The sequence below is a fragment of the Symphalangus syndactylus genome, chromosome 20, assembly GCF_028878055.3.
Source record: "Symphalangus syndactylus isolate Jambi chromosome 20, NHGRI_mSymSyn1-v2.1_pri, whole genome shotgun sequence".
Taxonomy (NCBI): domain Eukaryota; kingdom Metazoa; phylum Chordata; class Mammalia; order Primates; family Hylobatidae; genus Symphalangus; species Symphalangus syndactylus.
The window spans coordinates 63,542,041-63,556,980 of record NC_072442.2 but is presented as its reverse complement, the minus strand read 5'-3'; the positions used below and the strand labels follow the sequence as shown (position 1 = coordinate 63,556,980).

At 51.0% G+C, this 14,940-nt stretch overlaps 2 protein-coding genes across 3 annotated transcripts; both read left to right on the top strand.

Annotated features, from left to right (window-relative positions):
* The first annotated feature begins 1,487 nt into the window (after positions 1 to 1,487).
* GLTPD2 (glycolipid transfer protein domain containing 2) lies at positions 1,488 to 3,298 on the top strand. Its single transcript, XM_055257937.2, is given in 5 exon segments — positions 1,488 to 1,542; positions 1,545 to 1,589; positions 1,698 to 1,762; positions 1,984 to 2,150; positions 2,232 to 3,298. Coding segments are annotated over 5 exon segments (870 nt in total). The 3' UTR covers positions 2,770 to 3,298.
* A 6,589-nt stretch (positions 3,299 to 9,887) lies between these two features.
* On the top strand, positions 9,888 to 12,976 carry PSMB6 (proteasome 20S subunit beta 6). 2 transcript variants are annotated; one of them, XM_055257935.2, is made up of 6 exons: positions 9,888 to 10,478; positions 11,221 to 11,288; positions 11,930 to 12,061; positions 12,174 to 12,303; positions 12,490 to 12,634; positions 12,761 to 12,976. In XM_055257935.2, the coding sequence occupies exons 1-6, from the start codon at positions 10,239 to 10,241 to the stop codon at positions 12,901 to 12,903; spliced, it is 858 nt and encodes a 285-aa protein (XP_055113910.2). In that variant the 5' UTR covers positions 9,888 to 10,238; the 3' UTR covers positions 12,904 to 12,976. The 2 variants fall into 2 exon arrangements, with proteins under 2 accessions (XP_055113910.2, XP_055113911.1); XM_055257936.2 differs by having other exon boundaries at positions 10,315 to 10,478; positions 12,741 to 12,976.
* Positions 12,977 to 14,940: the final 1,964 nt, after the last annotated feature.

Genomic DNA, 14,940 nt, shown 5'->3' with positions numbered 1-14,940 from the left:
ACAAAAAGCGAGAAAACCTGGCTAAGTATGTTTTTTGTTTGTTTGTTTGTTTTGAGACTAAGTCTCACTCTGTTGCCCAGGTTGGAGTGCAGTGACGCCATCTTGGCTCACTGCAACCTCTGCCTCCGGGGTTCAGGCGATTCTCTTCCCTCAACCTCCCAAGTAGCTGGGATTACAGGCGTTTGCCACCACGCCCCGCTAATTTGTGTATTCTTAGTACAGACGGGGTGTTGCCATGTTAGCCAGGCTGACCTCAGGTGATCCGCCCACCTCGGCCTCCCAAAGTGCTGGGATTACAGGCGTGAGCCACCATGCCTGGCCTAAAAATGCCTGGTTAAATTTGTTAGGGGCCACAACCCCTGATTTACCTTCCCCTCATACACACTCCTTTGTTTATTCAATACCTATTTAGCAATAATATGTTTTGGCTTAAGCAATATTCCACGTGCTGTAAGCAAGAATAACAAGGCCCCTGTCATCAGAGCTCATATTCCAGTGGGGGAGACAGAGGATAAATTCTCCCCCAGTGGACCTTGAGTTCTGTGAAGGCACTTTTGTATTCTCGAAGCCTAGTACGTGCGGAAGTACTTAATAAAAGTGGGTGCAATGAATGATTGAAGAGCCAATCTGGAGTTTTGAAAATTAAACCACAAAAATGCAAAAGGATAAAGCCTGATATATGTATATGATTGCAAGAGGTCATGTATCCAGGTCAAGACAAAGTCGCCTGGGAATAAGATAGAGAATTTAGAAGTGGGTGTTCCCGGCTGGGCGCGGTGGCTTACGCCTGTAATCCCAGCACTTTGGGAGGCCGAGTCGGTCGGATCACAAGGTCAAGAGATAGAGACCAGCCTGGCCAGTATGGTGAAACCCTATCTCTACTAAAAATATAAAAATTAGCCGGCACTTTCCAGCCTGGGCGACAGAGCGAGACTTTGTCTCAAAAAAAAAAAAAAAAAAGAGAGAAAGAAGCGGGTGTTCCCTGGATCCCAGAGGCGTGCAATGCTTGAACTTAATAAGATTTATAGGGCAATTGTGGTCAGCTTTTCCATTTAGTGTTTTCACATACATTATCGTTTAATCCTCACATGAGGCTTGCAAAGTACCTATTATTATCCTCAATTTACAGTGGAGGGAACCCAAGCCCAGAGTGAATTTAGGGCCCACACCACTGCTCAGCAGGGGAGCTATTCTGGCCCCTGCCTCTCTTCCCAATACTCAGAGTGCCTCTTACTACAGCTGGCCCTACAGGGAAAGGAAATGCACTGATCTGTCACGGCTGTCGAATCCCCCAAATTCCCTTCATCCGGTTCCTCGCACCCAGGGTAGCTGCCCTTTGGGGCGAAGAGCACAGGGGAAGGGGCCTTAGTAGGTTAATTATTAACCCTTTGCGCCTCAGGGCACCACGGGCTTCTGTCTCCTCCTGGAGGCGGAGGGACACGGACTGGCTAGGCGCTGGTGAGGGGGCGGCGGTCCCAGCAGCAGGCATGGGAGTGGCGGTGCGGCCCCCAGCCCTGCGGCACTGGTTCAGCCACTCAATTCCTCTATCTTCGCGCTGCTGCTGCTTTATCTCAGTGCTCGGAGCCTAGGTGAGCTGCCCCTTCCCTCACCTGCTCCGGGAGGAAGCCCGGAGTCCAGGCCCTCACGACTCAAGCCTCTTTCTCGAGCCCTCACCGCTCCGCTTCTCCTCTCCCCAGGCGCCCGCTCGGGCTGCGGACCCAGGGCACAGCCCTGCGTTCCAGGGGAAACTGCGCCCTTCCAGGTACGCTAGGCGCAGGGTTGGGCGCGGGCGCTCCAGGAGGGACCAGAACAGGGGGACGTGGAGCCAGGCTGAGGGTCCGACAAAGGGCGGGTCCTCCCCCTGGTCTCCCCTATCCCGTCCGAAGCTGAGCGCACAGCAGAAGAGCCACCAGCTAAACCTTCGGAACAATTTCTTCAGGGCGGAATCTGCTTCCACCTCTTCCCATCGTGTCTCCCGACCAGGTCCGGCAGGAGTCGGGACCCCTGGAGGCCCCGGAGAGGAAACAGCCTCCGTGTCTGGGCCCTCGGGGGATGCTGGGCCGCATGATGAGGCCGTTCCACGCCAGTCTGAAACCCGAAGGGGATGTGGGGCTGTCGCCGTACCTGGCGGGATGGAGGGCACTCGTCCAGTGAGTGGCCTCCCGCCCCCCAGCCGGTCCCCGCCTCCTTGGCGGCTCCATCGCCATTCTCTCAAATCGTCTCGCCTGCAGGTTCCTGACTCCCCTCGGCTCCGTCTTCGCCTTCGCCACTAGGGAGGCCTTCACCAAGGTGACAGCCCTGGAGGCTCGGGTGCACCGCCCGGACGCGGAGCACTACTGGTCGCTGGCGGCCAAGGCGGCCTGGGAGCAGAGGGCGGGACTGCTGGAGCAGCCGGGGGCGGCTCCCCGGGACCCGGCCCGGAGCTCGGGCTCTCGCACGCTGCTCCTGCTGCACCGCGCGCTGCGCTGGTCCCAGCTCTGCCTCCACCGGGTGGCGACCGGCACGCTGGGAGGCCCGGAGGCGGGCGTGCAGTGCAGCGACGCCTACCGTGCGGCCCTGGGCCCGCATCACCCCTGGCTGGTCCGTCAGACCGTCCGCCTCGCCTTCCTCGCCTTCCCCGGTCGCCGCCGCCTGCTGGAGCTGGCGTGTCCCGGAGCCACCGAGGCGGAGGCGCGGGCCGCGCTGGTCCGGGCCGCCGGCACCCTGGGGGATGTCTACAACCGCACCCAGAGCCTGCTGGCCGAGCGCGGCCTGCTCCAGCTGGCCTAAGACGGCGGCTGCGGGGACCAACGGGAACGGAGCGGACCGCCCGGGGTGGGACCGCGCAGCCCGGGGTCAGTCCTGCAGCCTGCGCCGCGGCCGCCTCGGTATCCCGCCTCTTCCGTGACGTCGCCGCGGCGAGGGCCAGCCCCGTCAGAGAATGGCGTTGAGCTCCCTCTGTCCGCAGTCTCGGAAAGACGGGAGGAGCTGTGAGGAATAAAAAGCAGTATTTGGGCCGGGCGTGGTGGCTCAAGCCTGTAATCCCAGCACTTTGGGAGGCCGAGGCGGGTGGATCACGAGGTCAGGAGATCGAGACCATCCTGGCTAACACGGTGAAACCCCGTCTCTACTAAAAAATACAAAAAAATTAGCCGGGCGTGTTGGCGGGCGCCTGTGGTCCCAGCTACTCGGGAGGCTGAGGCAGGAGAATGGCGTGAACCCAGGAGGTGGAGGTTGCGGTGAGCCGAGATCGCGCCACCGCACCCCAGCCTAGGGGACAGAGAAAGACTCCGTCTCAAAAAAAAAAAAAAGCAGTATTTGGCAGCGTCGACGTAGGGCGTTTTCTGTGATGACGACAGGCGCTTAAGGGAAATAAAAAACGAATGTGAGAAGATGTGTCATCTGTGTTCTCGGCAGCCGAGAGACTCACGCTCCCCTGGCCTATCGCAGTCACTCCCGTGGCTCCAGCCCAGACTTGGCCCTGAGCTTCACCCCTGTGCAGCCAAGTATACAGCAAGCATCCTGCACACTCCACAGACGTTGCAAATGCAACACGTCCAACACGGGTCCCACCACCATCCCCCTAAGAACTGCACCTCCTCCTGCGTTCCCTGTCTCTGTGAATAAATGGCACCCTCACCCTTCAGCTACCCAAGCGCATGTGCGTCATGCCTCACACGAAGCAGGTGCTCAGCTCCATAATGTATGTTTATTAAATGACTCCACGGCCACTCCCACAATGAACATGAAAGACCTTGCCATTTCATACACTGATAACGCCCAAATCACAACTTCAATCCACTTTCTCCTGGACTCCAGAATCCTACATGTACGATTGCCTATTCAGTATCTCCACTTGGATGTCAACTAGGCATAGCAAACCTACCATGTCCAACACTAAGCTCCAATACGCCCTCCCCACGAAAATTCTCCCTTCATAGTCTTTGCTGGCTCAGTGAATGACACTTCCATTCTTCCAGGTCCTCAGACCAAAAACCTCATCATCCAGACCCTTCTGGGTTTTTTTGTTTTGGTTTGGTTTGGTTTTTTTTTTTTTTTTTTTTTTTTTTTGAGACAGAGTTTCGCTCTTGTTACCCAGGCTGGAGTGCAATGGCGCGATCTTGGCTCACCACAACCTCCACCTCCCGAGTTCAAGCAATTCTCCTGCCTCAGTCTCCCAAGTAGCTGGGATTACAGGCATGCGCCACCATGCCAGGCTACTTTTTGTATTTTTAGCAGAGACAGGATGTCTCCGTGTTGGTCAGGCTGGTCTTGAATTCCCGACCTCAGGTTATCCACCTGCCTCGGCCTCCCAAAGTGCAGGGATTACAGGCATGAGGCACTGCGCTCAGCCCCAGCCGTTCTGTTTCTCTTTCATCACATCAGCATCTAATCTGTGAAAATCTGAGCAGTGCCCTCTTTCTCCACTCCTAGTACATTTGACTATGAAGGGAGAATATATCCTAGATTACTGCAATAGCATCCTCATTGTTTCTCTGTCCGTCCTTTCCCTCCCTGTAATGTATTTTATTTTTGTGCCCCCTCTCCCACCCTCCTATAATGTATTTTATTTTATTTATTCATTTACTTATTTTGAGACGGAGTTTCACTATTGTCACTGAGGCTGGAGTGCAGTGGTGCAATCTCGGCACACTGCAACCTCCACCTCCCAAGTTCAAGGGATTCTCCTGCCTCAGCCTCCTGAGTAGCTGGAATTACAGGTGTCCACCACCACTCCCGGCTACTTTTTGTATTTTTAGTAGAGACGGGGTTTTGCCATGTTGGCCAGGCTGGTCTCGAACTCCTGACCTCAGGTGATCCACCCACCTTGGCCTTCCAAAGGCATGGTGGCTCAAGTCTGTAATCCCTCATCCCAGCACTTTGGGAGGCCTAGGCAGGTGGATCACTCAAAGTCAGGAGTTCAAGACCAGCCTGGCCAACATGATTAAACTCTCTCTCTACTAAAAATACAAAAATTAGCCTGATATGCCTGTAGTCCCAGCTCCTCGGGAGGCTGAGGCAGGAGAATCACTTGAACTCGGGAGGCAGAAGTTTCAGTAAACCTAGATCGTGCCACCGCACTCCAGCCTGGGCAACAGAGCAAGAGTTCTTCTCAAAAAAAAAAAAAGGGCCGGGCGCGGTGGCTCACGCCTGTAATCCCAGCACTTTGGGAGGCCGAGGTGGGCGGATCACGAGGTCAGGAGATCGAGACCATCCTTCCTGGCTAACAGGTGAAACCCTGTCTCTACTAAAAATACAGAAAAATTAGCCGGGCGTGGTGCCGGATGCCTGTAGTCCCAGCTACTTGGGAGGCTGAGACAGGAGAATGGCGTGAACCTGGGAGGCGGAGCTTGCAGTGAGCCGAGATTGCGCCACTGCACTCCAGCCTGGGCGACAGAGCGAGACTCCGTCTCAAAAAAAAAAAAAAGGAATACATCATTGCTTCAACATATGAAAATAAATGCAATATACCATATTAATAAAGGAAAAAATGCAAAATTATCTCAATAAACTCAAAAAAGCAGTTTTAAAATCCAACATTCTGTCACAATAAAAAAAAAAAAAAATCTTTGGCCAGGCGCAGTGGCTCACACCTGTAATCCCAGCACTTTGGGAGGCCGAGGTGGCTGGATCACCTGAGGTCAGAAGTTCAAGACCAGCCTAGCCAACGTGGCAAAACCCCATCTCTACTAAGAATACAAAAATTAGCTGGGTGTGGTGGCCCACACCTGTAATCCCAGCTACTCGGGAAGCTGAGGAAAGAGAATTGCTTGAACCTGGGAGGTGGAGGTTGCAGTGAGCCGAGATCACACCACTGCATTCCAGCCTGTGTGATGGGAGTGAGACTCCATCTCAAATAAATAAATAAATAACAATCAACAGTCGGGCGCGGTGGCTTACGCCTGTAATCCCAGCACTTTAGGAGGCCAAGGCGAGTGGATCACCTGAAGTCAAGAGTTCGAGACCAGCCTGACCAACATGGTGAAACCCCATCTCTACTAAAAATACAAAAATTAGCCGGGCACGGTGGCGTGTGCCTGTAATCCCAACACTTTAGGAGGAGAATCACTGGAACCCAGGAGGCAGAGGCTACAGTGAGCCGAAATTGTGCCACTGCACTCCAGCCTGGGCAACAGAGCAAGACTCTGTCTCAAAAAAAAAAAAAAAGAAAAAGAAAAAAAAAAGAAAACCAATCAACAAACTAGGAATAGAAGGGAACTTCCTCTGCCTAGGCATCCGTGAAAAACCCAGGGCTAACAGCACTCTCAGTGATGAAAGACTTTTCCCTAAGCTTTCCTCTAAGCTTTTTGCCTAAAAGGAGAAACAAGACAAAGATGTCTGCTTTTGCCAATCTACACAACATTGTACTGAAGTAACTAGCCAGAGCAACTGGGCAAGGTAATGAAATAAAAGTCATCCAGATTGGAAAGGAAGAGATAAAATTATCTCTATTTGCAGATGATATGATGGTTTATATAGAAAAACCCTAAAGAATATAGACACAAACTATTAGAACTAATAAATGGCCGGGCACGGTGGCTCACGCCTGTAATCCCAACACTTTGGGAGGCTGAGGCGGGTGGATCACGAGGTCAGGAGTTCGAGACCAGCCTGACCAATATGGTGAAACTCCATCTCAACTAAAAATACAAAAATTAGCCGGGCATGGTGGCATGCACAGGAGAACTGCTTGAACCCGGGAGGTGGAGGTTGCAGTGAGCTGAGATCGCACCACTGCACTCCAGCCTGGGCAACAGAGCAAGACTCCATCTCAAAAAAAAAAAAAAAAGAAAGAAGACCTGAATAAATGAAAAAAAAAAAAACCATGTTATGAAAAGAAGACTTGTTAAGATGGCAATACTCCACAAATTGAAATTGATTAAGTACAATCCCTAACAAAATTCCAACAGACTTTTCTGCAGAAATGGACAAGCTAATCCTAAAATTTATATGGAGATGCAAGGGATCCAAAAAAGCCAAGATAATCTTGAAAAGGAGGAAAAAGTTGGAGGATTCACATTTCCTGAATCTAGAAATTACTACATTCAGAAACTGGATAATGGTTATAGTTGTGCCAGGTGCAATGGCTCATGCCTGTAATCCCAGCACTTTGGGAGGCTGAGGCAGGTGGATCACGAGGTCAGGAGTTTGAGACCAGCCCGGCCAACATGGCGAAACCTCATCTCTACTAAAAATATAAAAATTACCCGGGCATGGTGGCAGGCTCCTGTAATCCCAGCTACTCGGGAGGCTGAGGCAGGAGAATCGCTTGAACCCAGGAGGCAGAGGCTGCAGTGAGCCGAGATCGCACCACTGCACTCCAGCCTGGACGACAAGAGTAAGACTCCATCTCAAAAAAATAAATACATAGTAAATAAATAAATAAGTGGTTATAGTTGTACAACATTGTGAATGTACTAAATGACACTGAATTGTACACTGTAAAATAATTTTGTTATGTGAATTTTACCTCAATTTTGAAAAACGTACTACAGGCCGGGCACGGTGGCTCGCTCCTGTAATCCCAGCACTTTGGGAGGCCGAGGCGGACAGATCACGAGGTCAGGAGTTTGAGACCAGCCTGGCCAATATGGTGAAACCCCATTTCTACTAAAATTATAAAAATTAGCCTGGCGAGCCGGGCGCAGTGGCTCACGCCTGTAATCCCAGCACTTTGGGAGGCCGAGGCGGGCGGATCACAAGGTCAGGAGATCAAGACCATCCTGGCTAACACGGTGAAACCCCGTCTCTACTAAAAATACAAAAAAAAATTAGCCGGGCGAGGTGGCAGGCGCCTGTAGTCCCAGCTACAAGGGAGGCTGAGGCAGGAGAATGGCGTGAACCCCGGGGGGCGGAGCCTGCAGTGAGCCGAGATCGTGCCACCGCACTCCAGCCTGGGTGAAAGAGCGAGACTCCGTCTCAAAAAAAAAAAAAAAAAAAAAAAAAAAATTAGCCTGGCGTGGTGGCAGGCGCCTGTAGTCCCAGCTACTTGGGAGGCTGAGGCAAAAGAATTGCTTGAACCTGGGAGGTAGAGGTTGCAGTGAGCCAAGATCACTCCACTGTTCTCCAGCCTGGGCAACAGAGCGAGACTCTGTCTCAAAAAAAAAAAAAAGAAAAGAAAAGAAAAATGTACTACAAAGCTACAGTAATCAAGACAATATGATACTGGCATCTGGCATAAGGATAGACATGTAGATCAATGAAACAAAACTGAGAATCCAGAAGTAAGTTCATACATGTATGGTCAATGATTTTTAACAAGGGTGCCAAGATCATTCAATGGGGAGACAGTCTTTTCTTTTCTTTTTCTTTTTTTTTTGAGACGGAGTCTCGCTCTGTTGCCCAGGCTCTGGAATGCAGTGGCACGATCTCGGCTCACTACAAACTCCGCCTCCCAGGTTCACGCCATTCTCCTGCCTCAGCCTCCCGAGTAGCTGGGACTATAGGCGCCCGCCACCACGCCCAGCTACTTTTTTTTGTATTTTTAGTAAAGACGGGGTTTCACCGTGTTAGCCAGGATGGTCTCGATCTCCTGACCTCATGATCTGCCCGCCTCAGCCTCCCAAAGTGCTGGGATTACAGGCATGAGCCACCGCGCCCAGCAAGTCTTTTCAACAAATGGTGCTGGAACAACTAACTGGCTATCCATATGCAAAAGCTTCGATTTGGACTTCTACTTCACATCACATACAAAAATTAACTCAAAATGGACCACAGATCTAAAAATGTAAGAGCTGGCACTATAAACTTTCATGCTTCAAAGAACACCAATGAAGGACATGAAAAAACAATCCAATGGGAGAAAATATTTTCAAATCACGTATCTGATAAGTTTCTAGTACCTAGAATTAAAAAAGACTCTTACAACTCAACAATAAAAAGACAAATAGAGCCAGGCACAGTGGCTCACGCCTGTAATCCTAGCACTTTGGGAGGCCGAGGCAGGAGGATCACCTGAGGTTAGGAGTTCAAGACCAGCCTGGCCAACATGGTGAAACCCCATCTCTTTACTAAAAATACAAAAATTAGCCGGGCGTGGTGGCGCGTGCCTGTAATCCCAGCTACTCGGGAGGCTGAAGGAAGAGAACTGCTGGAACCCGGGAGGCAGAAGCTGCAGGGAGCTGAGATTACATCAGTATAAAAAGACAAATAGAGCTGGGTTCCGTGGCACATACCTGAAGTCCCAGCTACTTGAGAGGCTGAGGCTGGAGGATCACTGGAGCCCAGGAGTTCAAGGCTGATATAGTGCACCATGATCGCATCTGCACTCCAGCCTGGGAAACACCGCAAGACAAACCCACCCCCCACACACACAGCCCACCCTCGTCTCAAAAAAAAAAATTAAACCCCAAAAATATATTAAACAAAAGACATATCCCAATTTTAGAATGTGCAAAGAACTTGAATAAACATTGCATCAAAAAAGACATACAAATGGCCAATTATCTCATGGAAATATGCTCAGCATCACTAATCATTAGAAAAATACCAATGAAAACCACAGGGTACCATTTCACACCCCCTAGAATGGCTATAACCAAAATAATGCACAATAACAAATGTTGGTGAGGATGTGGAGAAATTGGAACCCTCATACATGGCTTGTAGGGATGTAAAATGGTGCAGTTTCTGTGGAAAACAGTTTGTCAGTTGCTCAAAATGTTAAACATACAGTTATCATAGAACTCATAAATTGCTCTGCCAGCATATACTCCTAAGTATGTAACTAAAAGAAATGAAAACATGGTGTGGTCACTTTAGCCCAAAGACTCTTAGGTTTATTTTGTGGGCCCTTTGGACTGTAACTCCGTAAGATCGGTACGGCGCAAGCCACTAGGACGGTTTTTTGTTTTGTTTTGGTTTTGTTTTGGTTTTGTTTCTGTTGAGACAGAGTCTTGCTCTGTCGCTCAGGCTGGAGTGCAGTGGCGTGATCTCGGCTCACTGCAATCTCCGCCTCCCGGGCTCAAGCGATTCTCCTGCCTCAGCCTCCGCAGGAGCCGGGATTACAGGCACACCCCACCACGCCCGGCTAATTTTTGTATTTTTTAGTACAGACGGAGTTTCACCATGTTGGCCAGGCTGGTCTTGAACTGCTAACCTCATGATCCGCCCGCCTCAGCCTCCCAAAGTGCCGAACGGTTTTTTTTGTTTTGTTTTGTTTTTTGTTTTGTTTTGTTTTGTTTTTGCAGACTTTCTTGTTTTGTTTGTTGCTTGCCACGCTGCCATCAAGTGCTCACTGTCGCAAAAGAACCGTCCCCATGCAGTACTGTACTTTTCTTTTCCCTTCTGCCGTCAACCTCGCAGTAGCTTCGCTCCCAGAAGGCCTCAAAGCGCGACCAAAGAGCGTGACAGAGCGCTTTACGACAGTTGCTTTGAGTCAGTACCGGAGGAGAAAGATGGCGGCTACCTTACTAGCTGCTCGAGGAGCCGGGCCGGCACCGGCTTGGGGGCCGGAGGCCTTCACTCCAGATTGGGAAAGCCGAGAAGTCTCCACTGGGGTGAGGAAGGAGTCGGGGTTCATAGGATGTGCACAAGGCCTGACACTATGGGAAGATAAAGGCTGAGTGGTGTTGAGAGATCTGGCAGGGGTGGAGGGGAGGTGGAATGTGTTGTGCTCCAGGAATGGGGAGAGGTACCCCGAGGATGGTGGAGTGGTGCGGTAGCTTCGTAGTGGGAGGTGGAGGGTGGGCTGAAGTTTGAAATTCTGAAATCCTGCGAGGCTAGTGAAGATCTTGGGCTTAAGTACGGGATGAGTCTTTTGAGATTTGAGGGTTGACATTCTGGTATTCTGCCGGGTGCTGAGGCCCCTATAAGATTTGAAAATGGTTCAGCGGCCGGGCGCGGTGGCTCACGCTTGTAATCCCAGCACTTTGGGAGGCCGAGGCGGGCGGATCACGAGGTCAGGAGATCGAGACCATGGTGAAACCCCGTCTCTACTAAAAATACAAAAAATTAGCCGGGCGTGGTGGCGGGCGCCTGTAATCCCAGCTACTCGGAGAGGCTGAGGCAGGAGAATGGCGTGAACCCGGGAGGCGGAGTTTGCAGTGAGCCGAGATTGTGCCACTGCACTCCAGCCTGGGCGACAGAGCAAGACTCCGTCTCAAAAAAAAAAAAAAAAAGAAAAAAAAAGAAAATGGTTCAGCGACGCACAGATTTTGTATTTTGGGAACTAGGTAGAGAGATCATTGAGGTTTGTGTATGCTGGAGAATGTAGACTTACTCCTTTTTCCCTTTTCCCAGACCACTATCATGGCCGTGCAATTTGACGGGGGCGTGGTTCTGGGGGCGGATTCCAGAACAACCACTGGGTGAGTTCAGGACAGATTTGTGAAAGGTCTTCCTGTCTTCCTTTTCCTTTCCTGCCTGCCAGCCCACCCTGCCTGCCTCCACAGACCACTGTGGGAAGAGAGGTTTCTTCTCTCTCTGGAGATAAAGATTTGTCCCAACTTTTATTACTTTCAGTTCCCCTCACTCCTTAGTGGAATCCTTACAAAAGTCTGTTCTCCAGCCCGCTTCAGTTTGGATGAGAATAAGCAATACTGGAGGCCAGGCACGGTGCCTCACGCCTGTGATCCCAGCACTTTGGGAGGCCGAGGCGGGTGGATCACCTGAGGTCAAGAGTTCGAGACCAGCCTGGCCAACATGGCGAAACCCCGTCTCTACTAAAAAATACAAAAACTAGCCGTGCGTGGCGGTGCGCGCCTGCAGTCCCAGCTACTTGGGAGGCTAGGGCTAAAGAATCGCTTGGACCCAGGAGGTGGATGTTGCAGTGAGCACAGATCGCATCACTGCACTCCAACCCGGGCAACAGAGCGAGACTGCATCTCAAAGAAAAAGGAAAAAAAGGCAATACTGGACATCGTATCCCTGAGCCCTGAGAGAGTGGGTCGTGATGGGATGGAGGGGAAGACAGGTGGGCTCCTTTCCTCACTGTTCTGCCATCCTGCAGGTCCTACATCGCCAATCGAGTGACTGACAAGCTGACACCTATTCACGACCACATTTTCTGCTGTCGCTCAGGCTCAGCTGCTGATACCCAGGCAGTAGCTGATGCTGTCACTTACCAGCTCGGTTTCCACAGGTGGTTGTGGGCAGGGGAGGGGCAAGTATCTGAAGGGAGTTGGAAGCTGAGGAGCTAAATAGCCTGACTTCTAGGTCTTGAAACTTTCTCTGTGACTTCCCTGACCCTCTAGCATTGAACTGAATGAGCCTCCACTGGTCCACACAGCAGCCAGCCTCTTTAAGGAGATGTGTTACCGATACCGGGAAGACCTGATGGCGGGAATCATCATCGCAGGCTGGGACCCTCAAGAAGGAGGGCAGGTCAGATCCCCACCCGACCAGAGCACACTTGAGCCAGGCCTTTTATCCTCTCCCCAGCCATTTTCAGTGTCTACCTCACTTATTCTTACTATTAACGTGCCTCAGACCAATAGCAGAATGGACAGGTGAATGTACATGTGTTGGAGGGAAGATACGACTGGTAACTCTTCTCATTCAATCTGGCAGGTGTACTCAGTGCCTATGGGGGGTATGATGGTAAGGCAGTCCTTTGCCATCGGAGGCTCCGGGAGCTCCTACATCTATGGCTATGTTGATGCTACCTACCGGGAAGGCATGACCAAGGAGGAGTGTCTGCAATTCACTGCCAACGGTGAGAGCTTAGGCTTCTGGGCCTATGAGCTTCAACCCCAACTACCCAAGCCAGGCCAGCATTCCTCATTCCTTGCAGTGATCCCAGCATCTGAATCTGAACCCAGCTTTCTCCTTTTATCCACAGCTCTCGCTTTGGCCATGGAGCGGGATGGCTCCAGTGGGGGAGTGATCCGCCTGGCAGCCATTGCAGAGTCAGGGGTAGAGCGGCAAGTACTCTTGGGAGACCAGATACCCAAATTCGCCATTGCCACTTTACCACCCCCCTGAATCCTGGGATTCTAGTATGCAATAAGAGATACCCCGTACCGATGCAAAATTTAATAAAGTTTGTCACAGAGAATCTTTGTACTTTGGGGTTCTTTTTTTTTTCGACTTCAAGCCTGAATTTGTCTGGCCCATTCCTATTTGTAAAAACCATTGCACTGAACTCAAAGCAAGTTGGAGAGGAGATGAAAGGAGTTTATGAATGCTTTATTCCCCAGTAAGCTTTTACATGGGTGGTTTTCAAACCTGTTCTCCAAACCACCTTCCCCCAAACTTCCTTTCCCCCACCATATCCAGGTCCTTGAACCACCGGATTGTGGTTGGTATTGGGGGTACCAGCAACACCCACACCGTGTTCAAGCCCAAATTCTAACTAAAACTGGAGTCACCGTCCTTCAGCCTGCTTCCTGCCAGTCATCATGGGTGACTACTGCCCCTAAGGCCACAAAGACCAGCCTCCTCCTGCCCAGCCTCATGGTCCCCTCTCTCCACGCTTAACCTCTGTTACCTCACATTGTGGTCAGCAGTAGCACTGTGACTTCCTTGGCTTTTGGGAGAAAGGTGGGCCTTGTCTGCAAATGGAATTTAAGATGAATGTTGAGTGGGAGAACACAGCCACCGGGATTGCTTTTGGCCAGCTCTGGAAGCCACCATTCCCATGGTAGGGGTGTGATCAGCTCTTTGGATGAGAGGCTGAAAATGGACTCTGGCCCCTCCAAAGCTGTCCCCACTCAAGCCAGGGACATAAAGGAGCTCGATAGCTGGGACTACAGGTGTGTGTCACCTCACCTCAGGCTAATTTTATTATTATGTATTTTTTAGAGATAGAGTCTCGCTCTGTCACCCAGGCAGCAGTGTCACTGTCATAGCTCACTGTAACCTCAAACTCCTGGGCTTAAGTGATTCTCCTGCCTCAGCCTACCAGTGTGCTGGGATTACAGGCATGAGCCACTGTGCCCAGCCTTTTTTTATTTTATTTTATTATTTTTTTTTTTGAGATGGAGTCTCACTCTGTTGCCCAGGCTGGAGTGCAGTGGCCTGGTCTTGGCTCACTGCAACCTCCGCCTCCCGGGTTCCAGCGATTCTCCTGTCTCAGCCTCCCAAGTAGGTGGGATTACAGGCGTGCACCACTGTGCCTGGCTAGTTTTTGTATTTTTAGTAGAGACGGGGTTTTGCCAAGTTGGCAAGGCTAGTCTTGAACTCCTGACCTCAGGTGATCCATCCACCTCAGCCTCCAAAAGTTCTGGGATTACAGGCATGAGCCACCACACCCGGCCTTAAGTATTTTTTAAGACAAGGTCTCCCTATGTTGCTCAAGCTGGTCTTGAAGTGGCCTCAAACGATCCTCTTGCCTCAGCCTCTTGGGTAGCTGGGATTATAGGCGTGAGCCACTGCACCCAGCTCTTTTTAAATAAATTTTTTTTTTTTTTGAGACAGTGTTTCACTCTTATTGCCCAGGCTGGAATGCAATGGCGTGATCTTGGCTCACTGCAACCTGCACATCCCGGGTTCAAGCAATTCTCCTGTCTCAGCCTCCTGAGTAGCTGGGATTACAGGCATGCACCACCACCACGCTCAGCTAATTTTGTATTTTTAGTAGAGACAGGGTTCCACCAAATCGGCCAGGCTGGTCTCGAACTCCTGACCTCAGGTGATCCACCTGCCTCGGCCTCTCATTTTTTTTTTTTCTTTTAAGACGGAGTCTGGCTCTGTCCCCCAGGCTGGAGTGCAGTGTTGTGATCTCGGCTCACTGCAACCTCCACCTCCTGGGTTCAAGCGATTCTCCTGCCTCAGCCTCCTGAGTAGCTGGGATTATAGGCGTCCACCACCACGTCTGGCTAATTTTTTTGTATTTTTAGTAGAGACAGGGTTCCACCAAGTCGGCCAGGCTGGTCTCGAACTCCTGACCTCAGGTGATCCACCTGCCTGGGCCTCCCAAAGTGCTGGGATTACAGACGTGAGCCACCGCGCCCAGCCTAAAATTCATTTTTTAGAGCAGTTTTAGATTCACAGCAAAATTGAGTAGAAAATACAGCTATT

Bases quoted from the DNA above. Each gene is read 5' to 3' on its own strand.
- PSMB6 (XM_055257935.2), top strand. From the start codon at position 10,239: ATGCAGTACTGTACTTTTCTTTTCCCTTCTGCCGTCAACCTCGCAGTA. The intron at 10,479-11,220 runs GTGAGGAAGGAG...CCCTTTTCCCAG, and splicing joins GCCGAGAAGTCTCCACTGGG to ACCACTATCATGGCCGTGCA. The intron at 11,289-11,929 runs GTGAGTTCAGGA...GCCATCCTGCAG, and splicing joins GATTCCAGAACAACCACTGG to GTCCTACATCGCCAATCGAG.